Below are 22,389 nucleotides of genomic sequence, written 5' to 3'. Positions count from 1 at the left end.
TATAACCTTGCACAAAGTGTACTTCAACATATTCTGTACACAGCTTCATCCCACCACTGATCTGTGAAATCTACCCCCAGCCCCAGCTCTAGTGCTGTCAACCAAATGACCATTAAAAGCCACGAGTTGTTCATATATCTTGGATATGAGTGATTTCTGAGTTTGGGGTCAAAGGTTCATCCCATGGCTGTTAACAGGGGAGGGAAGGGTAGCATGGAAAAAGAGAGAAGGCATAGAGTCTAAGCTGAGAGCAATGAAAAAAGAGGTGGATTTACAAAATGACAAATATCACTTTAAAAAGCTTTAGAAGTTTTGTAGATGCGCCGGGAACAAGCAAAACCTGTTAAAAAAAACTTTTAACTAAGTATTTTTACAGCGCGACATCGCTTCCTTACTTAATCAGATCAGTTGTTTTTACAGTGTGTGTTAGTAAAAGCCTTGAACACCTCTCTGACCACTGTGCCCTCTGCCGGTTTACTCTTATCATCACAATAGGTGAAAGGTTAGTCCCTCCTACTCTGAGCGGTGATTGGTCCAAACTGCAGCTCCACATCTGACGGTCTATCCAATAGCAACATCCGCTCGCATCACGTGGTTTCAAAGCAACCGGAAACAAGAGTGCGTTTTAAGAGGTTAGAAAAGTGTTGTCGTTTTCTTTTTTCTGTGTTCTTTTTTTAATTATTTGCTGCCAAAATACTTAAAATATATGGTTTTAAATACACCGGCAGGTCAGCAGAGGTATTGTCCAAGATGATGCAGGCTTTGAAAGGCGTCAGACACCTGAAGTCCAGTGCAATAAAACAAGCAGGTAAGTGTCAAAATGTGTATGCGTGCAAACACTGGAGGTGTTTTTAAAATCCTCTGCGCCGCTTGTACGAGAACGACGTGAAATGAATCGTCTTTATATGTCAACCAGAGTTGGAGCAGAGTTGGTGTGTTTGTCTCCAGTTTCTTTACTGAATACAACAATAACACGGGACACACTGTAAATGTTAATGATTTCAACAGTTACTCAGAAAATGTTGTGGATTTATTTTATGTCAGTCATCTAATACATAAATCAAGAGTAAATGACATTAAGCACAAAAACCTCTTTGAAAGAGTGAGTATGTTTTTCAGTAAATGTTACTGGTATGATGAAAACTAACATTGCCTCCAGCCTTTTGTCAGTTTAACTAGATCAGTGTGTAATATGTCCAGTTTCAGAGCTCTCTATTCCAGTCCCGTGGGGAGAGATCAGAGGTAAAGTCTGGGGTCCTGATCATGGTCGTCCTGTGCTTTGTGTTCACGGCTGGTCTGACAACTGTGGCACATTCAACACCCTCATTCCCCTGCTGCCCAAAGGTAATTTATGATTTTGGGGCAAATGTCATGTAAAAGTTAGCACTGCTCTCAGTATCCCAGTTTTAACTCTTCATTCTTACATTATACACTATATAAGTTTTTCCATTGGCCTAATTACTCTCAGAAAGTAAAAATCTAACCCATGAAAGTTAGATCTGGGGTTTTGCAACCTAACTGGGAGCTGTTCGCTGTTAAACTCTTATTCACTGCCACTGAACCTGAAGACTGAATCTTTCTTCACTTTGAGCTTGTATACACAGTATACATCAACATATTCAAAAAATAAATAAAAGAACCATTTTTCTGGCTTGCACACACGTTGTTTGATAATGATATTACTACTACTGCCCTTTACTAAGACACTGACATTACAGTTGCAGCTGTTTGATTTGAGATTTTATGGCTTTTAGCTAAAGACAGTTTCTAAAGATTATAAGTTTTAAATATAGGTGATTGTGTCCCTAAAGAAATAAAGTGACAGCCACTTGCTGAGATGCCTCTCTGTCTCAGTCTGATCCAAAGGGGTGGAGTAATCAATGTCATCATCCCTAGAGCCACACCCTTAGCAATAACAAATGATGACAGTAGATATGACACAGGTCTGACACCTGCTGGGGTCACCACCTCTCCAGGTTGTTTCTGAGCTCTCAGCAGTGTGATTCATTTCAAGCTCTCTTTCCTTCCTCTCAGAGTGCAGGTATGTGGCGGTGGACCTGGCAGGTCACGGTCGGTCGTCACATCGTCCTCCTGGAGTTTTCTACCTCTTTCCTTCGTATGTGATGGATGTACGCAGAGTCGTTGATGGTGTGTGAGTTCAAGAAGCTGCATTTTTAGCTACAAATTCAAATCAAATATCAGTGTTCAGACAACAGTAAACAGCTCTTGTGGGAGCTTTCCATTTTAAAGTGTTCTTTAGGAGATGACAAAGATGATGATGGCAGCTAAACTTTGTCCATAACAAAGAATAAAGCTCTTTTTTTTGTCTCATTAAGGATTTTTAAATTTAATTTTGCATCAGTTTGACTTTGCAATATATATTAATATCGAAAACAAAAAAACTATGATTAATATATCATCCAGTGCATCTGTATGGCAGTTACACCACAGCAGTGATGTTGTCTTTTCACTTACAAACAGTCTCAGTGTTCTGTGACAAGATACTGAACCTGGTTGATGATCTGTGAAATTAACTCCCACAGCTCTGCAGTGGAGCAAATTCTCCATCATAGGCCACAGTATGGGTGAGTGCAGCTATACTGCAGAATTAGAGCAATTAAAATGATTGAGGTTATATTTATGTGTCCACTCTCTTTCTCTTTCTGGCTTTTCAGGTGGGAATGTTGCTGGACTGGTAAGTAACTATTAAAACAGTTTTCATATAATATACAGAGACTGTTTTGTGTTATTGCATCATGTCTTTTTCCATATTTTGTCTTCCACAGTTCAGTGCTCTGTATCCCGAGATGGTGGATGCTGTCGTGCTTCTGGACTCCTATGGATTTTTACCTACAGATGTGGTACTTTTAACAGTTTCACCCCTCAAGACTGGTCACTATAGATCTTGTTGTTTAGTTAAGAGAGATTAATGAACTATGAGCCAGCTAGATCATTTCATAAGGTCCCCCACATCTTTATTGTTACATCTGGCCTGCAATTATTTTAAATGTTGTTCCCCATTTTAATTCTACTCTTGAGAGTAAAAACAATATGTAAATGTTGTTTGACATTTTGAAAGGCATCACATTTAAGGAATACTTTTAGTCACCAATGTAACTGAGAGTGACACAGTTTCGTCATTTGGGTCGGTGCTGAGCATTCGTATGGTATTACTGTGTTACTCCTCTCCATAACTTTTTCACAGAAAGCGGCGCTGTACTGTCTACTCTTGTTGGCAGCTTTGAATTGCTCATTGTTTATTATCTGTTGTCTTGCAGAAAAAAATGCCTGAAGTGATAAGACAGGGGATGGATGAGATGCTTCAGTTTGAGAAAAAGACAGAAGAAAAGAAAAGAGTTTATACTTATGAGAAGGCAGTTGAGAGGTATTACACCTTTCTGTTTATGAAGTTTTAAAAATACTCATCCAGTAACTTTCTTTGTACAGCTGTTCTATTAAAAAAAAAAAAAAATTTCTTTCAGGCTTCTGGCTGTAAACCAGACTCTGTCTGAACAGTCTGCTCACGTCCTTTTAGAGCGAGGTCTGGTTCAAGTTGAAGGAGGTGAATTTTTATCTTCCTCTTCTGTGCTTTGAAGTTTGTCATGGGTGCTTCTCTTAGAAAAACATGAGTTCGTCTCTCTGTGTTTTTCCTCTTATGCTGGAAATAAAACCTGTTTTTCTCTTGCAGGAGTTGTGTTCTCTCGAGACTTTCGTATTAATCTGGTATGTTACTGCTGAAGTGCACCAGCTCATCATTTTACCGTTTTATGTCTCCCAGAGGTGTCGTATGAAGCCCATAAAATGCAGGTAAACTGTGTTTTTATTTTATGATTTCAGAAAAACATAGTGCGCATCAGTTTGGAGCAGAGTCTGGAGATGCAGTCGAGGATAAAAGCCTCCGTCCTTGTTGTTCTGTGAGATATTCTTCCACCTCATATTTCCATATTACATGCACTAAACAACATCTTGCCTCACAAAATATAAATGCGATCTTTCTCTTTGTCTTTACAGAGCAGAAAATGGCTTTGAGAAACTATTTACTGAACAAGATCAAAAGAAATTTACATCCGCTCTTCTCCAGGCCTATAGGGACAGAAATGTAAGTGTATTTTTGTCGTGAAGTAGGCTCACTTGCACCTCCGTGTTTATTTTTAGCCGTTAAGCCTCTGTGTAATTGTGCCCAGTAGACAGACAGACTGGCAGACACCTGCAGAGATGCAAAAGTTGCAGCATTGTACAAACTTGTTGCCTCAGAGGCAGCGGAAATTTTTTATAGCTGTGAACCTTGATACTGACCTACATACTTGGTCAGGTGCTGCTGATGAGTGAGGGTGGCTCTGGTGAAAAATTTCGCTATGCAACAAAAGACAAGCTTGGTGTGTTAGAGCACTAATGATTTTTGTCTTTTTTTTTCCAAAGTGACTATAGTCAGTATTTCTGTAATAACAATGCATTAAATGACAGTGTGAAAACTGTGACAGTGTGAAAGGGGTCACTCGAGGTGACAAACCGACTGCAGAAGGCAGCTGCTCTAAAAACCCACTGTACACAACCTGCTTAGCACCAAACATCCACAGACAGCAGCTAGCTGGTTACCAGAGTTGAGCATTTAGCAGCTATAGAGCTGCACATTTCCCTCAGAAGGTGGAGGAGACCAAACTCAGAGTTAAAAGAGAGTTGTTATTATTGGACTCGACTTATAATAAATCATGATGTTGCTCTATAACTGCTGGAAGTGTTAACAAGTTCATCATATCAGCTAAAAAAAACTAGGTGATATGTCAATGTCATCACAAAAAAAAAATCTCAATTTGATCTCTATCACTTGTCTAATTGTGTGTCTGTCTCTTTCTTTCAGCACACAGTGGTGACAGTACCAGGCGATCATCACATACATCTGAACGATCCTAGTGTTGTCGCCCCACTTGTGTCGGACTTCCTGCGAACCAAAGTGCTGGCGCTGTCAGACGAACTGACAGATGCATCCACCTCTAAGTTATAGCAAACACACAAAGAAGCAACAATTTTACCAGCCAGTACTTAAAATCAGCAGCGTAACATGAATGAACAACTTTTTGTTAATATTTTATGGACCGTTGTAAATTGTTTTATTTACAGTGTACTGTACCGTTTACCGTTTGGTGCTTTAACCACAATCAACCAACTGCCTTAGTGTCAACTACTGTAGCTACCACGTGTTACTTTTGGTGGACTCATGACTTATTGAAAGTATTTTAATATATATTAAGGTGTGCTGTTCATTTTAGTGACGGTGACATTGTGAACAAAATAAGTCTTGTTTCACACCAAGCTGCTTTTTTTAAACTCCAGATGGACTCAGTGTGTTTTGGGCACAGTTTTTTTTTTTTTGCTTACTGATAAAATGAATAGTCACCATTCATAACCAGGTGTAATTAATTCTTAATTGTCATACCAAGTCTGTGTTTATCTCCTTTGTACTGGCAGTGGGTCAACACCAGGCTTTCGTGCAATAATTTGTGAATTTGAACAGTAAAATTTCCGTAACTCAGCATTGCTCTGGAAACTCTCATTATCATTTACAGTTTAAAATTAAGAGTGAGATGTAGCACTTGAAAACGTTTGGCTAATGAAGGCACGGTGAGAGAGCTTAAAAGTAACAAGAACAGAACTCTGTAGTCATGCTAATGGTGTCATGAGGCATCAGTGTTTATTACACACCAGAAAACACAACTGTTGAAAGAATGGCAAAATTGGACAGTCCTTAAATCCCTTTTGCCTGAGGGTGGCACCAGAGGAGAGGCTATGTTGTTGCTTAAATCGAAGGAGTTTACCCTCAATACAATGGCCAGTTGAAGACTAGTCAGCTCTACTTCTTCGGTCTCTGAGCATGTTAACATCTAAAATAATCTTAACTCAAGGTCCACTTACAGTGTTTTTATTCAGAGCTTTCAGTGGCACCTCTCTGCCCATTGAGGGATGGAGTTGTTGCCTGTTTATCATGGAGTTACTTGATCACAGTGTGAAATTTTGTTCACGTTATCAGGTGGTCATATGAGTGACTCTGGGTCAGGACACTGAATAAACAGACAGCATCAGATGTGAGCTGTGAACACCAGTCCAAGACCAGTCACAGTGTTAACTGGGACAAAAGTCACCAACCAGGAGTGAGTGTACTCAAAGTATTATGCAGAGAGATCCCTTTCAGAGGGTTTAAATATAGACTATTAATGTGTCAACTCTATTTTAAAGGTGACTAGAGCTGGTTTATCTGTTTTATATGACTCACTGCAAAACATCTAAGTAATGATTGATCAGTTGTTGAATCTCAACTCTAGTTTTCTTTAAATAAGTGAAAATCTCTGTCAGAGTAGTTAAGCTATTTTAACCTGTTTCCTTCAGAAATCAGGTTTTCTTTAGAAATGACTGTGAGAATCTTAAAAGAATAGAGATGCAGCGTGAAAATCTGTCACTGTGGGGTGTTTTATTTATTTATTTATTCGTTTATTTTTTACTTTTAAAAACTGTGGAACAGAGGGTAGCCCATTCATTATGTCTCTTTAGCAGCCGCAGGTGACTGAATAATGTATCAGCCGTCCCCCTTAGCTGAGGCGGCTGCCTGCAAGACCTTACCCGGGGGCGGGAATGAATGGTCTTCTTCAAAGGCCGCCCAGTAGCCGGCAGGAAACACGGAAGTTAGTTTTGTTAAGTGTCGTGGCCCGGGACGTGTTGATCATTATGTTTGTTTCGAGATGCGAGCGTTAATGCAAACAATACGGAGCGTTAGACACCGAGCAACATCAGCTGCGATGGCTAAAGAAGGTAAGACAGGTGTAAGGTATAACGTTTAACAGACTGCCAGCTGCGCGGAGAGATGTACAGGAGTTCAACTCACTATATAATATAAAACGTCTTTTGGCTCAATCCATCTACACACGAATAATATTATATATAAGGTTTGAGACATGCAGTATCTCAGCTGTTCATTTCTGTTATCTCTTGTCTTTTAGCTGCAGACTTTATCTCAGGGTTCTCTGTACCTGTCTCTGCTTTGTTTGAATTAAGATAATTGCTGCCAGCTTTCAGACTACCACTATTCAGACGATTTTTTTTAAAACAGAGACAAACTTAGAGTCATTAGAAACTGAACTAAGCTACAATAAAACAAGCAGGCAGTATAGTGATTTGATTTAAATTTACAGCTTCTGATTGTTTATTATAGAACAATAATAAATAAACAGTGAACTTATGTCTGATCCTGGTGTCTGAGCTGCAGACTGTTGTTGTTGTCTGTGTGTCCAGTTTCAGAGCTCTCTATTCCAGTCCCATGGGGAGAGATCAGAGGTAAAGTCTGGGGTCCTGATCATGGTCATCCGGTGCTGTGCCTGCATGGCTGGGCTGACAACTGTGGTACTTTCAACAACCTCATTCCCCTGCTGCCCAAAGGTAAACAATGATAGGCTAGAAGATAATGAGACTTAATCAGCAAACTGGGTGAACTTTATTTTATGGCCCATATTTTCCTGGTAATTTTCTAGGACATTTCCCAGAAGAAGTTATGTTATTTGGTCATAATTAGATGTAGACAATGTCCAGTTGGTATACTTGCAACTGATGAGTTCAATGTCTAAAATGATTAGATTCTTAATCTATTTGTTGATCAAAAAGATAAGGCAGATGAAGAAGAGTAAGCCTCAGCAATCAATAAATTCATCTTTCATTTTTTAAAATGAAAAATGTTAAATATTTGCTGTCACCTGTCTTACATTGTATTTTATATCATTGTGAATTTAACAATCTTTGGGTTTTAGACTAATCATAATAAATTGTACCTGCCCAGTTAGAGGGGAAACTACCAAATCTGACAACAATGGGAGTAGATAAAAGATCCCTGTCAATCTTTTCTTAGTGTGGCTACATTTACATGAAGTCTTGTGATTTCTTTGATCATATTGGGGATATGGTGACACACACCAGCACGTCAGCTGAAATGTGACAGTGTGAGTATACAGTCTTAAATGAATGGATAATAAAGTTTCCAGTAATAAATAATTGTTTATCAATATGAACTTAAATGGAACTTTTTTTTTTTTACTTAGAATCAGTACATATCTTTTTCCAGGTATTTTTTAATCAAGAAAATATGGACTGTTAAAATAAATTGTGGCACGTGTATGAGCAGTTACAACTGTGTTTTGGATTAGATGTCTCTTGAGTACGGTGTGTGACGGAGTATTTTCCACATCTGTATCCTGTCCTTCCGCTCAGGGTGCAGATATGTGGCGGTGGACCTGGCGGGTCACGGTCGGTCATCACATCGTCCTCCTGGAGTTTTCTACCTCTTTCCTTCGTACGTGGCGGATGTACTCAGAGTTGCTGACGGTGTGTGAGTTCCAGAAGTTGGACAATAGCTCTTAGCCAAACATCTGTGTGGGTTTTAACATGGGGTTAGACTTCTTCAGGACTTTGTGTTCCTATTTATGCCTATGATGATTAACCAGAGTAGGTTTTTTTTTTGGCAACTAAAAACTATCTCTGTTCTGTGATGAACTTGCCTGTTTGATGATCTGTGAAATTAACTCATGCAGCCCTGCAGTTGAAGAAATTCTCTCTCTTGGGTCACAGTATGGGTGAGTGCACCATCAGAACAGAATGTATTTTAATCTCTGTTATATATTTTTCTGTGTTACAAATTGATTTAACATGTAAAATCATGTGGAGCCTCTTTATGTTCACAGGTGCTGACATTGCTGGACTGGTAAGTATATTTCTTCTCTTCCGTGTTTTCACACAGCACACAAACACTGTGTTTTCTCATGTGGTGTCATCATATGGTCTGTATTGTGTTTTCCACAGTTCAGTGCACTATATCCTGATATGGTGGATGCTCTCGTGCTACTGGACGCTTATGGATTCTTACCGACAGATTCGGTACTTCAGCAGTTTTTTGTTTTTTTTTATACACCACTCACTGCAGAGCGTTAATGGTTTGTGTGGTTCACTGCCAGGTGGGAGCCAGGATTTTTAGAAATACTGAAGTCATGAGTCACAGTCCTCCCAATGCACCCCACTCCCTCCATTAGATTAATTTGACTGGAAAATCGTCAATGCCACACTTCTCTGTAAATTTTATTTCCCACAATGAAAGTCAAAGTGTCATTTTAAGAAAGGAAATTCAGATGGGGCAATAATGAATCCTTTATTTGTTTATATATTTTGTTGACTATAAGTAGTCAAAGTCCATATGCAGAATATAAAAATCCTAGAATCAGGCCATTTAAAGCCCACTAATTGGAATTTTTTTATTGCAGAGTGTAAATATCCCAAATCCCCAGAAAAAATACAAATGACATGACCTCAGTGTTCTTCAGTCACAGCTACAGATTAAATGTTACTGCATAAATCATATGTTTTTATTATAAATTAAAGACTGTTCTCATCATCAATGTATCAGCTGGGTCTTTTTCATTCAATCTGCAGCTTTCGAGGAAAGAACTTCAAATTATGTCTGTGGAATAATCCTCATGATTCTTGCAGTCTCACTGCGTTATGCCTCAGTTATCTTCATTTTCCTCTCTGTTTATTCAGATATCTCATATTCTGAAAAGAGCTGTGCTTCAGTTTCCACTCTTGTCAGAAGATTTTGACTTTCTCACCTCATTGTTTCGCTTTTCTTGCAGAAAGACATACCCAAAGTGATGAGGCAGGGGATGGATGAGATGCTTCAGTTTGAACAAAAGACAGAAGGAGAGAAAAGAGTCTACACTTACGAGAAGGCAATTGAGAGGTATTACACTGATCCAGTTCTTGGTTATGTTAAAAGGACTGTTAGTTTTCTTGTAACTTTGTCTGTATGCTCAGCTGCTGGTCAGAGTACTTTATTTTTTTCAGGCTGTCAGCTGCAAACCCATCTCTGTCTGAACGGTCCTTGCACATCCTGTTAGAGCGAGGTCTCGATCAAGTTGAAGGGGGTACGCATTTATCTCCTCTCCTTCTCTCGCTGAGGAATAATCTCACTTTGCTTTCTCTCATGTGCTGAAAGTGTTTCTCTTCAGCAGGATTTGTGTTCTCCAGAGACCTGCGAGTTAATTTTGTAAGTCACTTTTAACCTCCCAAACCATCCCCCATGTTCACCACCTCCTCTCTTATTCGTTACACCAGAGGTTTAACATTCAGACCATCAACTGTGTGTTTCCTTTTTATGTTTTCAGAAAAACATAGTGCGCATCAGTTTGGAGCAGAGTCTGGAGATGCAGTCGAGGATTCAAGCCTCTGTGCTAGTTGTTCTGTAAGACACTGACCTCTGTATTAAAATGTATGTTTTTATGCTGGCATGCAGTAACTCATATGAAGACAGGGTAACAGAAATTCAGCCAACAAACTGTGAAAAAGCACAGGAAATTAACAAACTGTTTAACTTTTGTATCCAACTACTGTTTTTTTTTTTTAATACATATAAGTCACAGATCACTGTCTGTATCATATCTATATGAATATCATAGCTGTCTGTAAATGACCCTCTGTAACCTTTATTCTCAGTATGTGGTCTCTTGTTTGAAATCTCTTTTCCAGAACAGAAGAAGGCTTTGATCGGATATTTTCTGAACAAGCCCAAAAGAAGTTTACTTTACCACTTCTCCAAGGCTTCAGGGACAGAAATGTCAGTTTGCAACTAAATGTGAATAAAAAAATGTTTGAGGTGTTTTGTTCACTGTGTCCAGTTAATATCCCTGTGTTTCTCTTTCTCTTAGCACAAGGTGGTGACGGTACCGGGCGATCATCACATCCACCTGAATAATCCCGAGGTCGTCGCTCCGTTTGTGTCTGACTTCCTGCAAACTAAAGTGTTGCCATCGTCAGCCGGCCTGGAGCAAAAGTTATAAACTGCAAACACTTCCTAACACTGTCACAGTTAAGTCATGTTTTAAATTTGTCTATAATATCAACCCGTGTTTATATTAACAACTCCCACAAAGTTCCATCAGCACATTGCAACTTTATTGGCAATTCTAAATAGGCACCTACATGGCAGTTCCAGCCAAAACTCTTTTTTTTAATTTGTTAGACCCATTAGCACAGCATGAGTTCACCTCTACAGGATCACTGTTTTCCAAGAATGAACAACTTTCGAGGAAGTCCCCAAGTAAAAAGTTGTAGCAGATGTGGTAAGCCACCAAGATCCAGATGCATCCTGTCTCATCATCCGTTGAGTTCGTACGTGAGGACATGAAATAGCTTTTCTGAGGACCTCTTCCCCCTTTTTGGCAGAAGGATGATATTTTAAATCATGACAAAATATTCACCAGTCCACCTCTGCTGTGAAACACTGTGGGATAATTTGCATTTTACGGGACATGCAAACGGAGGAACTCCTTAGAACAAATAAAGAATACATGAAGCCTGTGGTTCACTTATGAATTCTCCCAGGAGGAGAGTCAACAAGAGCAATTCTGCCCTTCATTTCCTTGTGCCTGCCAGCTGAAGACAATAAGAGATCCTAAAGAGATTTGCTTATTTAATACACATTTGGCAGCCTCTGTTATGGCAGTGTCTCTGATTTGCTGCTCTCTCTGCTGACATTAAATGGTGAATTAGTTGCTCTTCTCACCAGTGACTCCAGAAAGTCTTGTGTTTTTTAGAGGGTCTTATGTGCAAGAATTTCTCTTGGTACAGTTTTGGACAGAGCCGGGCTGGCTGTTTCTCCCTGTTTACAGACCGTTATGCTATGCTAAGCTAACCTGCTGGCTGTAGTTTCATATTTACTGTACAATCTTCTCATCTAACTCTTGGCAAGACAGAAAATAAATTGTATTTCCCAAAAATATCTGCCTTGAACTCTCTGCCCTGATCAATACAATGCACTGCTTTTTAATTTCAACTTTATTTTTAATCTGATTCAACCTCCAAAGGTGTGAAAAACTTTCTGTTGCATTCTGTGGAGATAAGTGACTTGAACAACTACAGCTCCATCTCCTCAGCTTTTCTGTCTTGGAAACATCCTGCAGTCTCCAGAAACTGTAAAATCAATTTCCAGGTTTTCTCTTTTTTTTTTTTCATGTGAAGCCCTGTTCAATCTGGCCCGAGAGCTTATCACATCACCGGCTGCAAATTACATACTGTGCTGTGGACATTACACCCGATCACATTGTATTGGGTCCTTATCGATCTCTCAGAGCCCTTTGACACTCTCATATTGGATTGGATTCTGCTGTTTGTTGTTGGTTTCTTGATGGATAGTTTGTAAAAGTAACTAATGATAAAATCATTATCAAATGATGAAATCAAATTTGTCATTCACATTTTTAAATGTACTGTTCTGCTGCGTTTCCATTAACATCTGTGCTTTAAAAGTATTTTGCAACCATCAACCATTGCTATGAATTTGCTCTGTCTTTTTTTTTTTTTTAGATGGATTTTAAATTTAAAGAACTTTCTGTTGCATTTCCTGAGTGAAAGGTACAATATGATTTGTATGTTGTTGTAATTTATGGCAACAAAGCTCTGCAGAAAAAATGCTGCAGTCTGTTTAGAAGAGAAAGTGAGGTGGAGGATGGAAACAGGGCGAGCTCAGCACAGAAACATGATGTGACTGACTGTGCTTTACAGCAATGCACTACATGTGTTTACCCTGTGACAGTGGGAGAATGAATAAGGATAACTCAAAATAATGCTGATGGTAAATTAACTTTATATAGCACTTTTCAGAACAAGGTTACAAAGTGCTGTACAAAACAAATGACAATAAAAGCAAGAGAGAAAAAAAATAAAGAAATAACTGAAAATACAAAATTAGAAGACGCACAATACAAAGAGAGACAACATAAAAGCTTCATCAGGCAAGGGAAAGAAAACTTACACAGTGAAATGATAAAAGAATCTCTTAAAAGTACATTTATAAGTGTCAGTGAGGTCTTTCTAGAGTTAAGGAGCCCTGTCAGAAAAGGCACGATGTGTTTTATGTTTGTTAATATTTGACATTTAATAAATTATTATATCAAGAGTAACTTAAGAGATGCTCATCCAAGATATCATGGTGAAAATATGTTGTACACAGAAAAACAAACGTGGGAATGAAACAAATAGCAGTGTCCATCTTTCATTGACATTTTGGGGACCAAGCAGACATGGCATAAAAATGGGTGAAACTTGCATATCGTAAGGTTTTATTTAGTTATGTTTCATTGATTGGGTCTCACAGACCATAACCAACTCACCTCCTAGGTTAATTTGTCTCAAACTTCAACCTGAAAAGCGAGTGTTGTTCCCAGTAGGTGTTGTGCCAAATTTCATTCTCTGCCAGATGTGCTGTCCTGAATGAAGGCTGCCTGACACGCTTTACTGAGGGAGCAAAAGCACATAAAGGTAGTGCTGTTGTCTTCTGACTTGTTGACAGGTAAGACCCGCCTCTGCAGTGTGTTGTGATTGGCTTTAATTGCAGCCCGTCATTGTGGAAATCCAATAAAATCATTGCTCACCATGTGTTGCCTTTAGGTTTCAAAGGTCAGAGGTTTCTGCATGTTTCATGTGTTGCATGGACACTTCAGGATTTCTTTCAACTTAATTAAGTTTACTGCAGCTGCTTTGCAGTTAGCTTCTGCTGTTTATCCGGCTTTGCAGATGATTTCTCTCTGTTTTGTTTAGACACACAAAGTGAGGGTAATCAGACATCCAAATGTCATCTATAGAGAAACCAGCAGGTACTAACCCAAAACTTTACCACTTTCAGGATGTTGTTGTCAGCTCCTGTGAAATCCTGTTGTTTGTGTCTGAGCTGCAGACTGTGACGGCTGTGCTGTGTTATTGTTTGTGTGTCCAGTTTCAGAGCTCTCTATTCCAGTCCTATGGGGAGAGATCAGAGGCGAAGTCTGGGGTCCTGATCATGGTCGTCCCGTGCTGTGCCTGCACGGCTGGGCTGACAACTGTGGCACATTCAACAGCCTCATTCCCCTGCTGCCCAAAGGTAAGCTATGGCAGACCTGAGGAGAGTTATAAAACCTTCAGTGAGCAAGATTTTGATGTATGGGCAATTATAGCTGTGTTTGGGATTGGTTGTCACCTCACCTATGTGACTCAACCCCCCACCCTCCTGTGTACACCACTACCACCCCCACAGCACAAGCATTGTATAATTTCCTGGCTGTATGAAATAATAAAGTCTGTTGATAGCTTTTTACACTAACTGCTAAAACGGCGCACGTACGTACATGTCAATAAATATGTCCCACATACTGCGTAGAATAAGTATGGAACTGGGATGCAGCTTTAAGAGTCTACAGCCATACCTGCTGCTGCGTGAGGCTGTGCCTTGAGTTAAATGTCTGTACAGAATTTCATGACAATCCATCCAATAGTAGTCAAGATATTTCACTCAGAACCAAAAATGTCCAATTCATGGTGGCTCTAGAGAAAAAGTCAGGAGATCACCAAAGTCCTTAGGATTCATCTTCTGAGGACCATGAAAGTCTGAATTCACTCTCACGAAAGTCTATCCAATAGTTGCTGAGATATTTCAGTCTGAACCAAAGGTATGGACTGGCTGATGTTATCATCCTCAGAGCCACACTGCCAGCAATAATAAATAATGACGGTAGATATGACACAAGACTGGCACCTGCTGGGGTTACCACCTCTCCAGGTTGTTTCTGAGCTCTCAGAAGTGTGATTCATTTTAAGCTCTCTTTCTGTCCTTCCTCTCAGAGTGCAGATATGTGGCGGTGGACCTGCCAGGTCACGGTCGGTCGTCACATCGTCCTCCTGGAGTTTTCTACTCGTTTCCTACGTATGTGGCAGATGTGCGCAGAGTCGTTGATGGTGTGTGAGTGCCAGAAGTTGCAGGACATTTTTAGCGGCTCATTTTCACTCTGGTGCTTCTCTGTGGCAGCTACATCAGAGCTGTTATAAAGCACAGACATATGATTTAGATTTAATTAGATGTGGCCTTTTCTGTGAAATAACTCCCATAGGTCTGCAGTGGACTAAATTCTCCATCGTGGGCCACAGTATGGGTGAGTCACACACTCTGCAGACGAAGTGGAATATAAATAAAACACCATTTATACTGACACTGCACCGTTTTTCACATCTGCTACCATAAAAACCGTGTTAAGCGACCTGATCAGGTCCAATTGATTATATTTGTCCCTGAGGTTTAATTATACTCTGCTGCTCGTCAAACAGTGCTGAAGATAATCGTTAGTTGCAGCTTTACAGTCAGTCAATGCTTGTTCGCTCTCTTACAGGTGGTAACGTTGCTGCAATGGTAACTAAGATTCATCACGTACAGCTTATCACTGTTTCCCCACAATGTACAAAGAATATTTAGCTGCATGCTCTTTTCATGGTGTCATCATATGGTCCATCTTGTGTTTTCCACAGTTCAGCGCACTGTATCCTGAGATGGTGGATGCTCTTGTGCTGCTGGACGCTTACGGATTCTTACCTGCAGATCCGGTACAGTTTTATTGTCACTATAGTGATAAGATGAGACTATGAAGGAAAGATGGTCTCATAGGAACAATGTGCATGGAAATTATGAAAAAAATGGTTGTTGCAGTAATGATTTCATTATCTCTCTGTTATTTTTCTGTAAGTAGTTTTTGACTATCACCTCATCTTTTCTCCTGCAGAAAGAAGTATTCAAAGTGATGAAGCAGGGAATGGATGACATGATTCAGTTTGAAAAAAAGACAGGAGAAAGGAAAAGAGTCTACACTTACGAGAAGGCAGTTGAGAGGTATTACACTATTCCAGTAGTTGGTTATTTTAAAGGACTGTTATTAGACTTCTAGCAGCTCTGTCTGTATGCTCAGCTGTTGGCCAAAGTATTTTATTTATTTCAGGCTGTCGGCTGCAAACCCGTCTCTGTCTGAACAGTCCCTGCACATCCTGTTAGAGCGAGGTCTAGTTCAAGTTGAAGGAGGTATGCCTTTATCTCCTCTCCTCCTCTCACTGAGGAATAATCTCTTTTTCTCATCTACTGAATGTGTTTCTCTTCAGCAGGAGTTGAGTTCTCTAGAGATCTGCGAATTAATTTTGTAAGTTACTTTTAACCTTCCAAACCCTCCACCACATCACTGTCTTCTTCTTCAAAAAAAGACAGCATTCAGCTTGTACAGAACATGTGTGTTTCATTTTAACGATTTCAGAAAAATGTAGTGCGGATCCCTTTGGAGCAGAGTCTGGAGATGCAGCTGAGGATACAAGCCTCTGTCCTAGTTATTCTGTAAGACATTAACCACTATACTTAAATGGATATATGCGCTGCAATGTTATAACTTATTATAATAATTTCATGTGCCGTATAAAATCATCAGAGCATGCTAAAAATGTTCAAAATCTCTGTTTGTTCCTAGAGCAGACAAAGGCTTTGGGGCAACATTTCCAGAATCAGACCACCAGAAACGTATCTCAGCACTTCTTCAAGGCTACCGTGACAGAAATGTGAGTTGGAATTTTTGAAATAGATGCTGGGAAAAAAAAACCTGTTCTAATTTAACCATGGTAGAGTACCAGGAGGGTGAGGATTACCTATAGAGACAGAAATGATCTGTGTGAAGTCACCAACATGCTTTCATTCTACATGTGGCAAACCTGACTCATTCTGCACATTTGTTTATTTTTACACTGATCTATTTGCATTTTTGCTGCTTAGATACTCACCTGTGTTTCTTGTTTTGGTCTCAGTATGTTGGTGCAGGTTTGACACAGCTTTGCCTGAAGCTTCTCTCTAATGTTCTGCTATTCTGTGTTTTTTTTTTTTTTTTCAAAAACAAGTCATTAAACTTTGGTAAAAGTTCAGTTAGTAAAACCTTTGCAGTCGTGTTTTGCTCTGTTGGTTAAATTCTGCTGCATTAATTATGTAAATGCTGCAAATTTTGCACTGTGGTGTTATAGATATATGAATAAAATTTGTTAAACTATTGCATGTTTCCACTCATGCTCATTTCTCTCTCTCTCTCCCTCAGCACACGGTGGTGACAGTAACAGGCAACCATCACGTCCATCTGAATGATCCTGAAGTCGTCGCTCCACTTGTTTCTGACTTCCTGCGGACCAAAGTGTTGACACAGCTGCTGCCAGCGTAGTGGACAGAGACACAAGCAATAAACAGTACACACACACACACATGCACACTGACACATTTCTATTGCGTAATTTCACACTTTAACTCCCAGTACACTGTTCTCACCTCGACTCAGAGCACTGATCATTACCATAATATTGTGCAAGCTTTCCCTCTCCTGATATTTTACTATTTGAACACTACTATAAAGTTCCTGCAGTGTCTTAGAATAATCATGTGTTAATGTGTAAACCTCCACTGAACACATTATTACTGAGGCGAAATAGCTGCTCATTTAAATTCACACCAGTGACTAGACATTTACAGTCTTTACACAAACAGTACAAGAACACATGTATTTTTGTTGTATCGTTTAATTGTATCATCATTTCACAGTTGTTTCTGTGTACATTTAAGACTGTACTGACTTTACATGCATCTGCAGTATATCTTCTACCTTTTCTGATTCCTGAAAAAAAAATTAACTGTTCATCTGGCACATGTTTTCTAGCTTTAGCTTGTAGTCAGTCAGATTTTGAGGGCCTGTCTCCATCTTGATAAAAGTCTGAGGACTGTGAAAACACCAGGGGCAGCACTGGGAATAAGTCTAGGGCTTTCAGAACAAAAATAACAATGTTCATGTGTCCAAGTTACAACGTGATTCATTCAAGGCAGCAAATCCAAATCAACACATCATAAAATCAAATATAAAATCTAATAGAATTAATTAGATCATATGCTGTAACAAAATAAATAAAACCAATACCAGTACAGTTAGATAACAGAAATAAACAGACAAGACTTGATTGTACTGTTCCTAACAAAGTCTGATAACATGTTGTATATGTTTATAAATACATTAGAGACAAACAACAGCCAAAGATATCCACATCTGCTGAGAATAATTTTCATCCAATTATAAAACCTCTAAACTGAATGAAATCCTGCACTGTTGGAAGAAAATGTGGATTTCTCTATGCGACAGGCTGGACATCTCATGTCATCATTTCTGTTCTGAGAAATCGCAGCTCTTTATTTGAAGCTCATCTGTTTAACTCTGCTGCTGCTTTTCACAAATCCGCCGCCTGTGCGGAGTGAGCTAAAAATGGCAGTCATTAAAAAAGATGACAACTTTTCATTATGTGGGCCATCATCTCTGCATTCAGCTTTTGTCTTGGAAACAGCAAGACAGAAGAAAAAAAAGGAAATCTCATGGGAGTGACTCCATAAAACATTGCAGCTGCTGTCAGTCAGAGCAGATATGAGAGGAGCCGCTTACACAAAAATGGCCCCCTCTCGCTCTCAATGTCATATAAACTGTGTGATGGCCTCCGTGTTAAATGGAGTGGAATTGATTTTACGCAGCGGGCAGCAAGGCGGCGAGCATCCAGAGACATCTGAAGGGCTTGTCCACCCCCCACACACACAGACTCTCCCCTCCTCCAGCCCACTCCCCCAATACTGCCACCCCCCCCCACCTTAAAAAAAAGAAAAAAAGATTATAGTTATATAAGTTTTCCCTCCCACTCCCTCCATCCTCTCAGCCATCAGCAGGGGTGTTGTCATGGCAACCCCCACCCCTCCTTTTGAACGTCAGAGCCAGGAGCTGGAGGATGAAGCCGCATGCAGCTTCTGTCTCTTGTGCCTCTCAGAGAGCACCTGTGATTTTGGCCGTCTCACATGCAACAGTGCGAGCTGCGGCGCTGGAAATAATCTAATGGTTGTTTGGACTCACGGCTGCTGCGCATCGCATACCAACCAAACACACAGAGATCCACACTGATCTAGCGGTGCCCGCAGGTAAGCACGATGCCTCTATTTACTACTGTGCGCTATTTTTAGAATCCAACACCTGCGTTTGTTTGCAAGTTAAAAAATTGTGAATCTCAGTCCGATAGAAGTGCTGACAGACACTGTGTGTGGTGTAATGTCTTCACTCCGGTGCCTCATCCTGCATTTGTGATTATAATGAGGGAGCAGCAAGGCTTTCTAAGGAATGACTGCAAATAATGGGACACTGAGATGCTGCAGTTTGTCAAGCATGATACCTCACCCAGCAAAGAGGTGTTTGCAGAGATTACTTTTAAATAAGTACAACTCTAGCCATCCGCCCTTCTCCTAAATCTCTCCCCTCGCCTCCTTTTCTCTCCTTTCCTTCCTCTGTCATGTCTTTCCTCCCTGTCTCCCCATCTATCCATTTCCCTGTCCTTTCCTCCTCCACCCTTCCCATCTCTTGCTCTGACAGCAGTTATGTCGTGGCTGTTTTTGGACTGGTTCGTCCCCCTCTACCTGCTGGTCTCGGTTTTGGTGCTGGCAGGCTTCGGAGCGTGCCTGTACTTCCTAGAGCCCGGGCTGCAGGATGCCCACAAGTGGAGCAACAAAACAGTCCGGCATCACCCGCTGGTGGCCAGTGTGAACTGCAGAGATGATGATAGCAATGCCCTGATATGATCCAGAGGGCGAGGCGGCGGGGCCATCTGGACAGGGGTGCTGCCAGGACACCGGAGGGATGGGAGCCAACACCTTAAAGATGGAGAAAGAAAATGGAAGAGAGGAAAGGTGGAGGAAAGATTGTGTGAAAATGTGAGCCCTGTCCTATATCATTCCAACTTTTCTCTGATCTCTGTAGATTTTTGTTTTTTTGCTGTAGACATCAGGGAAAACTGAAGCAGTGGGGATTTGAAGAAAATCTTTAAAATGAATCCAAATGCACAAGGAGGAGAAGACTACATGCAGAAAGAGATGGTGAGGTGATTGGAGGACACGTTGCCCTTTAGAAATGTGTTTGAAACAAAATGTAAATTTCATGCCATCTTATACTTGTGCCAACTTTTACATACGTTTTGTAAATTGACAATCACTTTACATATATCATGGAGTTTACTCATATTGTGCATTTAATTAGTAAAGTGAGTGACATAAGTGCAATGAATTTGTTGCCAGCGGGGAGGGTTTTTAATCCTCTCTGTGGCGATGTCGGCATGGCAGCTGCTGAGAAGCATGTGGATTGTTTAGTGCCACTGTGCCAAAATGGTGTAGTAGTGACTTTATTAAAACATTATGTACCGAATAAATGCAACCGATTTATTCAAGGTGCCAAGATCATCCTAGATGGACCAAGATTACAGAAAACTAGTGTTTGGTAATGCTGTAAGTGTATTTTTTTTTTCATTGTTTTTACTTAACAGCATGGTGAGGAAACTGTGGGTGTGCAACAACCCTTTTTTGATGATCATATGCTTCCTTTGTTCATACAAAAATAAAACTGTTCAATCTATATTTCTCTTGGTTTACTCTGTATGTTATTATGAAGTCACTAATACCTGATTGAATACCTGAGTGTATCTGCAACATGGGCAACATGGGTGGAAAGTGACTAAGTTCGGTACACACATTCAATGTACCATTTTATGCTGTTTTATACTTCCACTGAAGGAAACATAGCACGTTTTACTCCACTACATTTATCTGAGAGCTGGAAATAATTTTCAAATGGTGATTTTACATAAAAACAAACGTATTGTAAGCTTATAAAACGCAATACAAACCAAACCAAAAAACCAAAACACATTTCAGACTTCCGTGAGTTGCAAGCATTTCCAGCTTAAACAAATATCTAATTAAAATAATCCATCAGTCACAAGGGTCCAGTACTTTTATTTCAGATACCTAAAAGTATCTGAGAATGCTGAGAGTACTCTTAATTTAGAAAACATTTGAAAGCAGGACTTTCACTTGTAGTGGATTATTTCTACATTGTTGTACTGGTACTTTTTACTTAAATAAATGATCTGAATACTTTTTCCACCTCTGATCTGCACTGAGATCAGACAGAGCACATTCAGACTTCACAGACAGTGTCTAACGAGCCAAACAATATGAGGGACCAGAGTGGGAGTGAAACAGTGAAGCCTCAGTGTCGAGGAATGGAGAGAATGGCACTTCTGTGCCCACTACTTCCTACTGCTCTGTTCCCCGTCTCGCACTCTTTGACTTATTCACTCACTCAGAGTGTCAACAACAGAGACAGAGCATCAAGCAGCAGGTTTGTGTCTTTTTCCTCATTTACAGCTTTAAAAACTTACTATTTTTCCTTGTTGATGCTTGTGGAGTTTACGGTGGCCGCACATACCAGTCATGTTGTTTCAGACCACAGTGTTTGACAGTAATGTTGAATATTTAGTGTTGTTATTATGTACAATTTTAAGATACTTGTTCTTTACGTGATTTAAATTTAATATAAAAATATCTCTAGCTCGACCAGCTGCAACAGTAAAATGATACTTATTCATTAACTCATCAGTATCAATGATCTAATAATACTAATTAAAAGCAAATACCATTTTTCTGCATGATGAGAACTTTTAATAATTTATGAACATTTTGCAGATAATGCAAATTGAATGCGTTTTTAAAAATGAGTCCTTGTAATGTAGTATTTTTACTGTTTGTGTCATTTCTGATTTTCTTCCCATCTTCCCATAGCATCAATTTAATTAGTCTTTGTTTTTATCTCCTTCTTCACAACTTATCTAAAACAGAATGAGCGTTTTCGACCGTCTGGCACCTTTGACACCTCAAGTATCTGCATCCTCCAGACTAACAAGGGAACATCCACCCGTCTGTTTGTCACCTCCTCTCCCTCTCTCTTCTCCTGTTATCAAAAAGAAAGCAATTCAGATCCCATCCTTTGATGAGAAGGGTCTCATCTATGAAAAGCACAACACAAAACAAACAAACCCTGACAGGTAAACCGCGTTGTAGATCATATTCTGGCTCGGTTTGTGTTATGTAATACTGTAAATATTGCACTGAAGTCATTTAGCTGTTTACAATTTGTCTTCCTTCTTTTGGCTCTAGGTCTTTTGTTCCAATTTGTTCCTCCAAGACACCCAGTCAGCCCTCTTGGAGTAAATCATGTCAGCAATTGCAGAGAATCCATGGAGAAAGAGCTTCAACCCTCCCAAGAACCAAACCCAAAACATACAGCTCTCCAACTCTCTCTGCAAAGCCCAGCATCTCCATTTTTCCTGCTCCAAAGCCAAATTCCTCTCCCACTCCCTCCACTCTGAAGCCAAAGCCAAGTGATTCTCTTCATGTCCCCGCCTCACGGTTGAGTGATCTCTCTCCATCACTGCACCAGCCTGAGCCAAAGCCAAGTGTATCTCCAACTCTGACTGTCCCAGCACCCAGACTGAGTCCATCCCCAACGTCCCTGTGCCAAGGGGCGAGTTTGGACGGCCAAGGTGGCAAGCAGCCTTCTCCTGTTGCCAAAGAAAGACGTGCTAGATCAATCACCATCTCGAATACTAAAGTTGAGCTTAAACAAAGTTTCTCAAATGAGGCAA

At 40.0% G+C, this 22,389-nt stretch overlaps 3 protein-coding genes and 1 long non-coding RNA gene across 9 annotated transcripts; all 4 read left to right on the top strand.

The window, feature by feature from the left end:
• The first annotated feature begins 606 nt into the window (after window positions 1–606).
• serhl (serine hydrolase like) lies at window positions 607–5,527 on the top strand. Of its 2 annotated transcripts, XM_041035231.1 has the most exons (13): window positions 607–632; window positions 729–808; window positions 1,201–1,344; window positions 2,035–2,148; window positions 2,544–2,585; window positions 2,676–2,695; window positions 2,787–2,861; window positions 3,279–3,385; window positions 3,483–3,562; window positions 3,689–3,723; window positions 3,838–3,914; window positions 4,012–4,099; window positions 4,859–5,527. In XM_041035231.1, the coding sequence occupies exons 2-13, from the start codon at window positions 751–753 to the stop codon at window positions 5,000–5,002; spliced, it is 984 nt and encodes a 327-aa protein (XP_040891165.1). In that variant the 5' UTR covers window positions 607–632; window positions 729–750; the 3' UTR covers window positions 5,003–5,527. The 2 variants fall into 2 exon arrangements, with proteins under 2 accessions (XP_040891165.1, XP_040891164.1); XM_041035230.1 differs by having other exon boundaries at window positions 610–808.
• Window positions 5,528–6,204: 677 nt separating this feature from the next.
• On the top strand, window positions 6,205–12,988 carry LOC121181234 (serine hydrolase-like protein). Of its 3 annotated transcripts, none has more exons than XM_041037093.1 (12): window positions 6,205–6,801; window positions 7,282–7,323; window positions 8,248–8,361; window positions 8,568–8,609; window positions 8,718–8,737; window positions 8,836–8,910; window positions 9,660–9,766; window positions 9,871–9,950; window positions 10,035–10,072; window positions 10,191–10,267; window positions 10,552–10,639; window positions 10,731–12,988. In XM_041037093.1, the coding sequence occupies exons 1-12, from the start codon at window positions 6,732–6,734 to the stop codon at window positions 10,860–10,862; spliced, it is 885 nt and encodes a 294-aa protein (XP_040893027.1). In that variant the 5' UTR covers window positions 6,205–6,731; the 3' UTR covers window positions 10,863–12,988. The 3 variants fall into 3 exon arrangements, with proteins under 3 accessions (XP_040893027.1, XP_040893026.1, XP_040893025.1); XM_041037092.1 differs by having other exon boundaries at window positions 7,282–7,425; window positions 10,038–10,072; window positions 10,731–12,987; XM_041037091.1 differs by having other exon boundaries at window positions 7,282–7,425; window positions 10,731–12,987.
• Window positions 12,989–13,511: 523 nt separating this feature from the next.
• Window positions 13,512–20,269, top strand: LOC121181235 (serine hydrolase-like protein). 3 transcript variants are annotated; one of them, XM_041037095.1, is made up of 13 exons: window positions 13,512–13,676; window positions 13,796–13,939; window positions 14,677–14,790; window positions 14,943–14,984; window positions 15,219–15,238; window positions 15,355–15,429; window positions 15,606–15,712; window positions 15,819–15,898; window positions 15,979–16,013; window positions 16,125–16,201; window positions 16,332–16,419; window positions 16,944–18,841; window positions 19,287–20,269. In XM_041037095.1, the coding sequence occupies exons 1-12, from the start codon at window positions 13,652–13,654 to the stop codon at window positions 17,061–17,063; spliced, it is 927 nt and encodes a 308-aa protein (XP_040893029.1). In that variant the 5' UTR covers window positions 13,512–13,651; the 3' UTR covers window positions 17,064–18,841; window positions 19,287–20,269. The 3 variants fall into 3 exon arrangements, with proteins under 3 accessions (XP_040893029.1, XP_040893028.1, XP_040893030.1); XM_041037094.1 differs by having other exon boundaries at window positions 15,976–16,013; XM_041037096.1 differs by having other exon boundaries at window positions 13,558–13,676; window positions 14,677–14,794; window positions 15,976–16,013.
• A 787-nt stretch (window positions 20,270–21,056) lies between these two features.
• LOC121181237 lies at window positions 21,057–22,021 on the top strand. The gene is made up of 3 exons (XR_005893995.1): window positions 21,057–21,086; window positions 21,583–21,789; window positions 21,902–22,021. It is a non-coding gene; the product is annotated as an uncharacterized LOC121181237 (long non-coding RNA).
• The last annotated feature ends 368 nt before the right edge of the window (window positions 22,022–22,389 follow it).

This window comes from Toxotes jaculatrix, chromosome 4 (genome assembly GCF_017976425.1).
Source record: "Toxotes jaculatrix isolate fToxJac2 chromosome 4, fToxJac2.pri, whole genome shotgun sequence".
NCBI classification, from domain to species: domain Eukaryota; kingdom Metazoa; phylum Chordata; class Actinopteri; family Toxotidae; genus Toxotes; species Toxotes jaculatrix.
The sequence above is the reverse complement of the archived record's forward strand: the minus strand, read 5'-3'. Positions and strand labels throughout refer to the sequence as shown.

Coding starts and splice junctions, on each gene's coding strand:
- serhl (XM_041035231.1), top strand. CDS start 751: ATGATGCAGGCTTTGAAAGGCGTCAGACACCTGAAGTCCAGTGCAATA. Junction 809..1,200: donor CAGTGCAATAAAACAAGCAG/GTAAGTGTCAAA, acceptor TAATATGTCCAG/TTTCAGAGCTCTCTATTCCA. Junction 2,586..2,675: donor CATCATAGGCCACAGTATGG/GTGAGTGCAGCT, acceptor CTGGCTTTTCAG/GTGGGAATGTTGCTGGACTG.
- LOC121181234 (XM_041037091.1), top strand. CDS start 6,732: ATGCGAGCGTTAATGCAAACAATACGGAGCGTTAGACACCGAGCAACA. Junction 7,426..8,247: donor CATTCCCCTGCTGCCCAAAG/GTAAACAATGAT, acceptor CCTTCCGCTCAG/GGTGCAGATATGTGGCGGTG. Junction 8,610..8,717: donor TCTCTTGGGTCACAGTATGG/GTGAGTGCACCA, acceptor TTATGTTCACAG/GTGCTGACATTGCTGGACTG.
- LOC121181235 (XM_041037094.1), top strand. CDS start 13,652: ATGTCATCTATAGAGAAACCAGCAG. Junction 13,940..14,676: donor CATTCCCCTGCTGCCCAAAG/GTAAGCTATGGC, acceptor CCTTCCTCTCAG/AGTGCAGATATGTGGCGGTG. Junction 15,713..15,818: donor TACGAGAAGGCAGTTGAGAG/GTATTACACTAT, acceptor TATTTATTTCAG/GCTGTCGGCTGCAAACCCGT.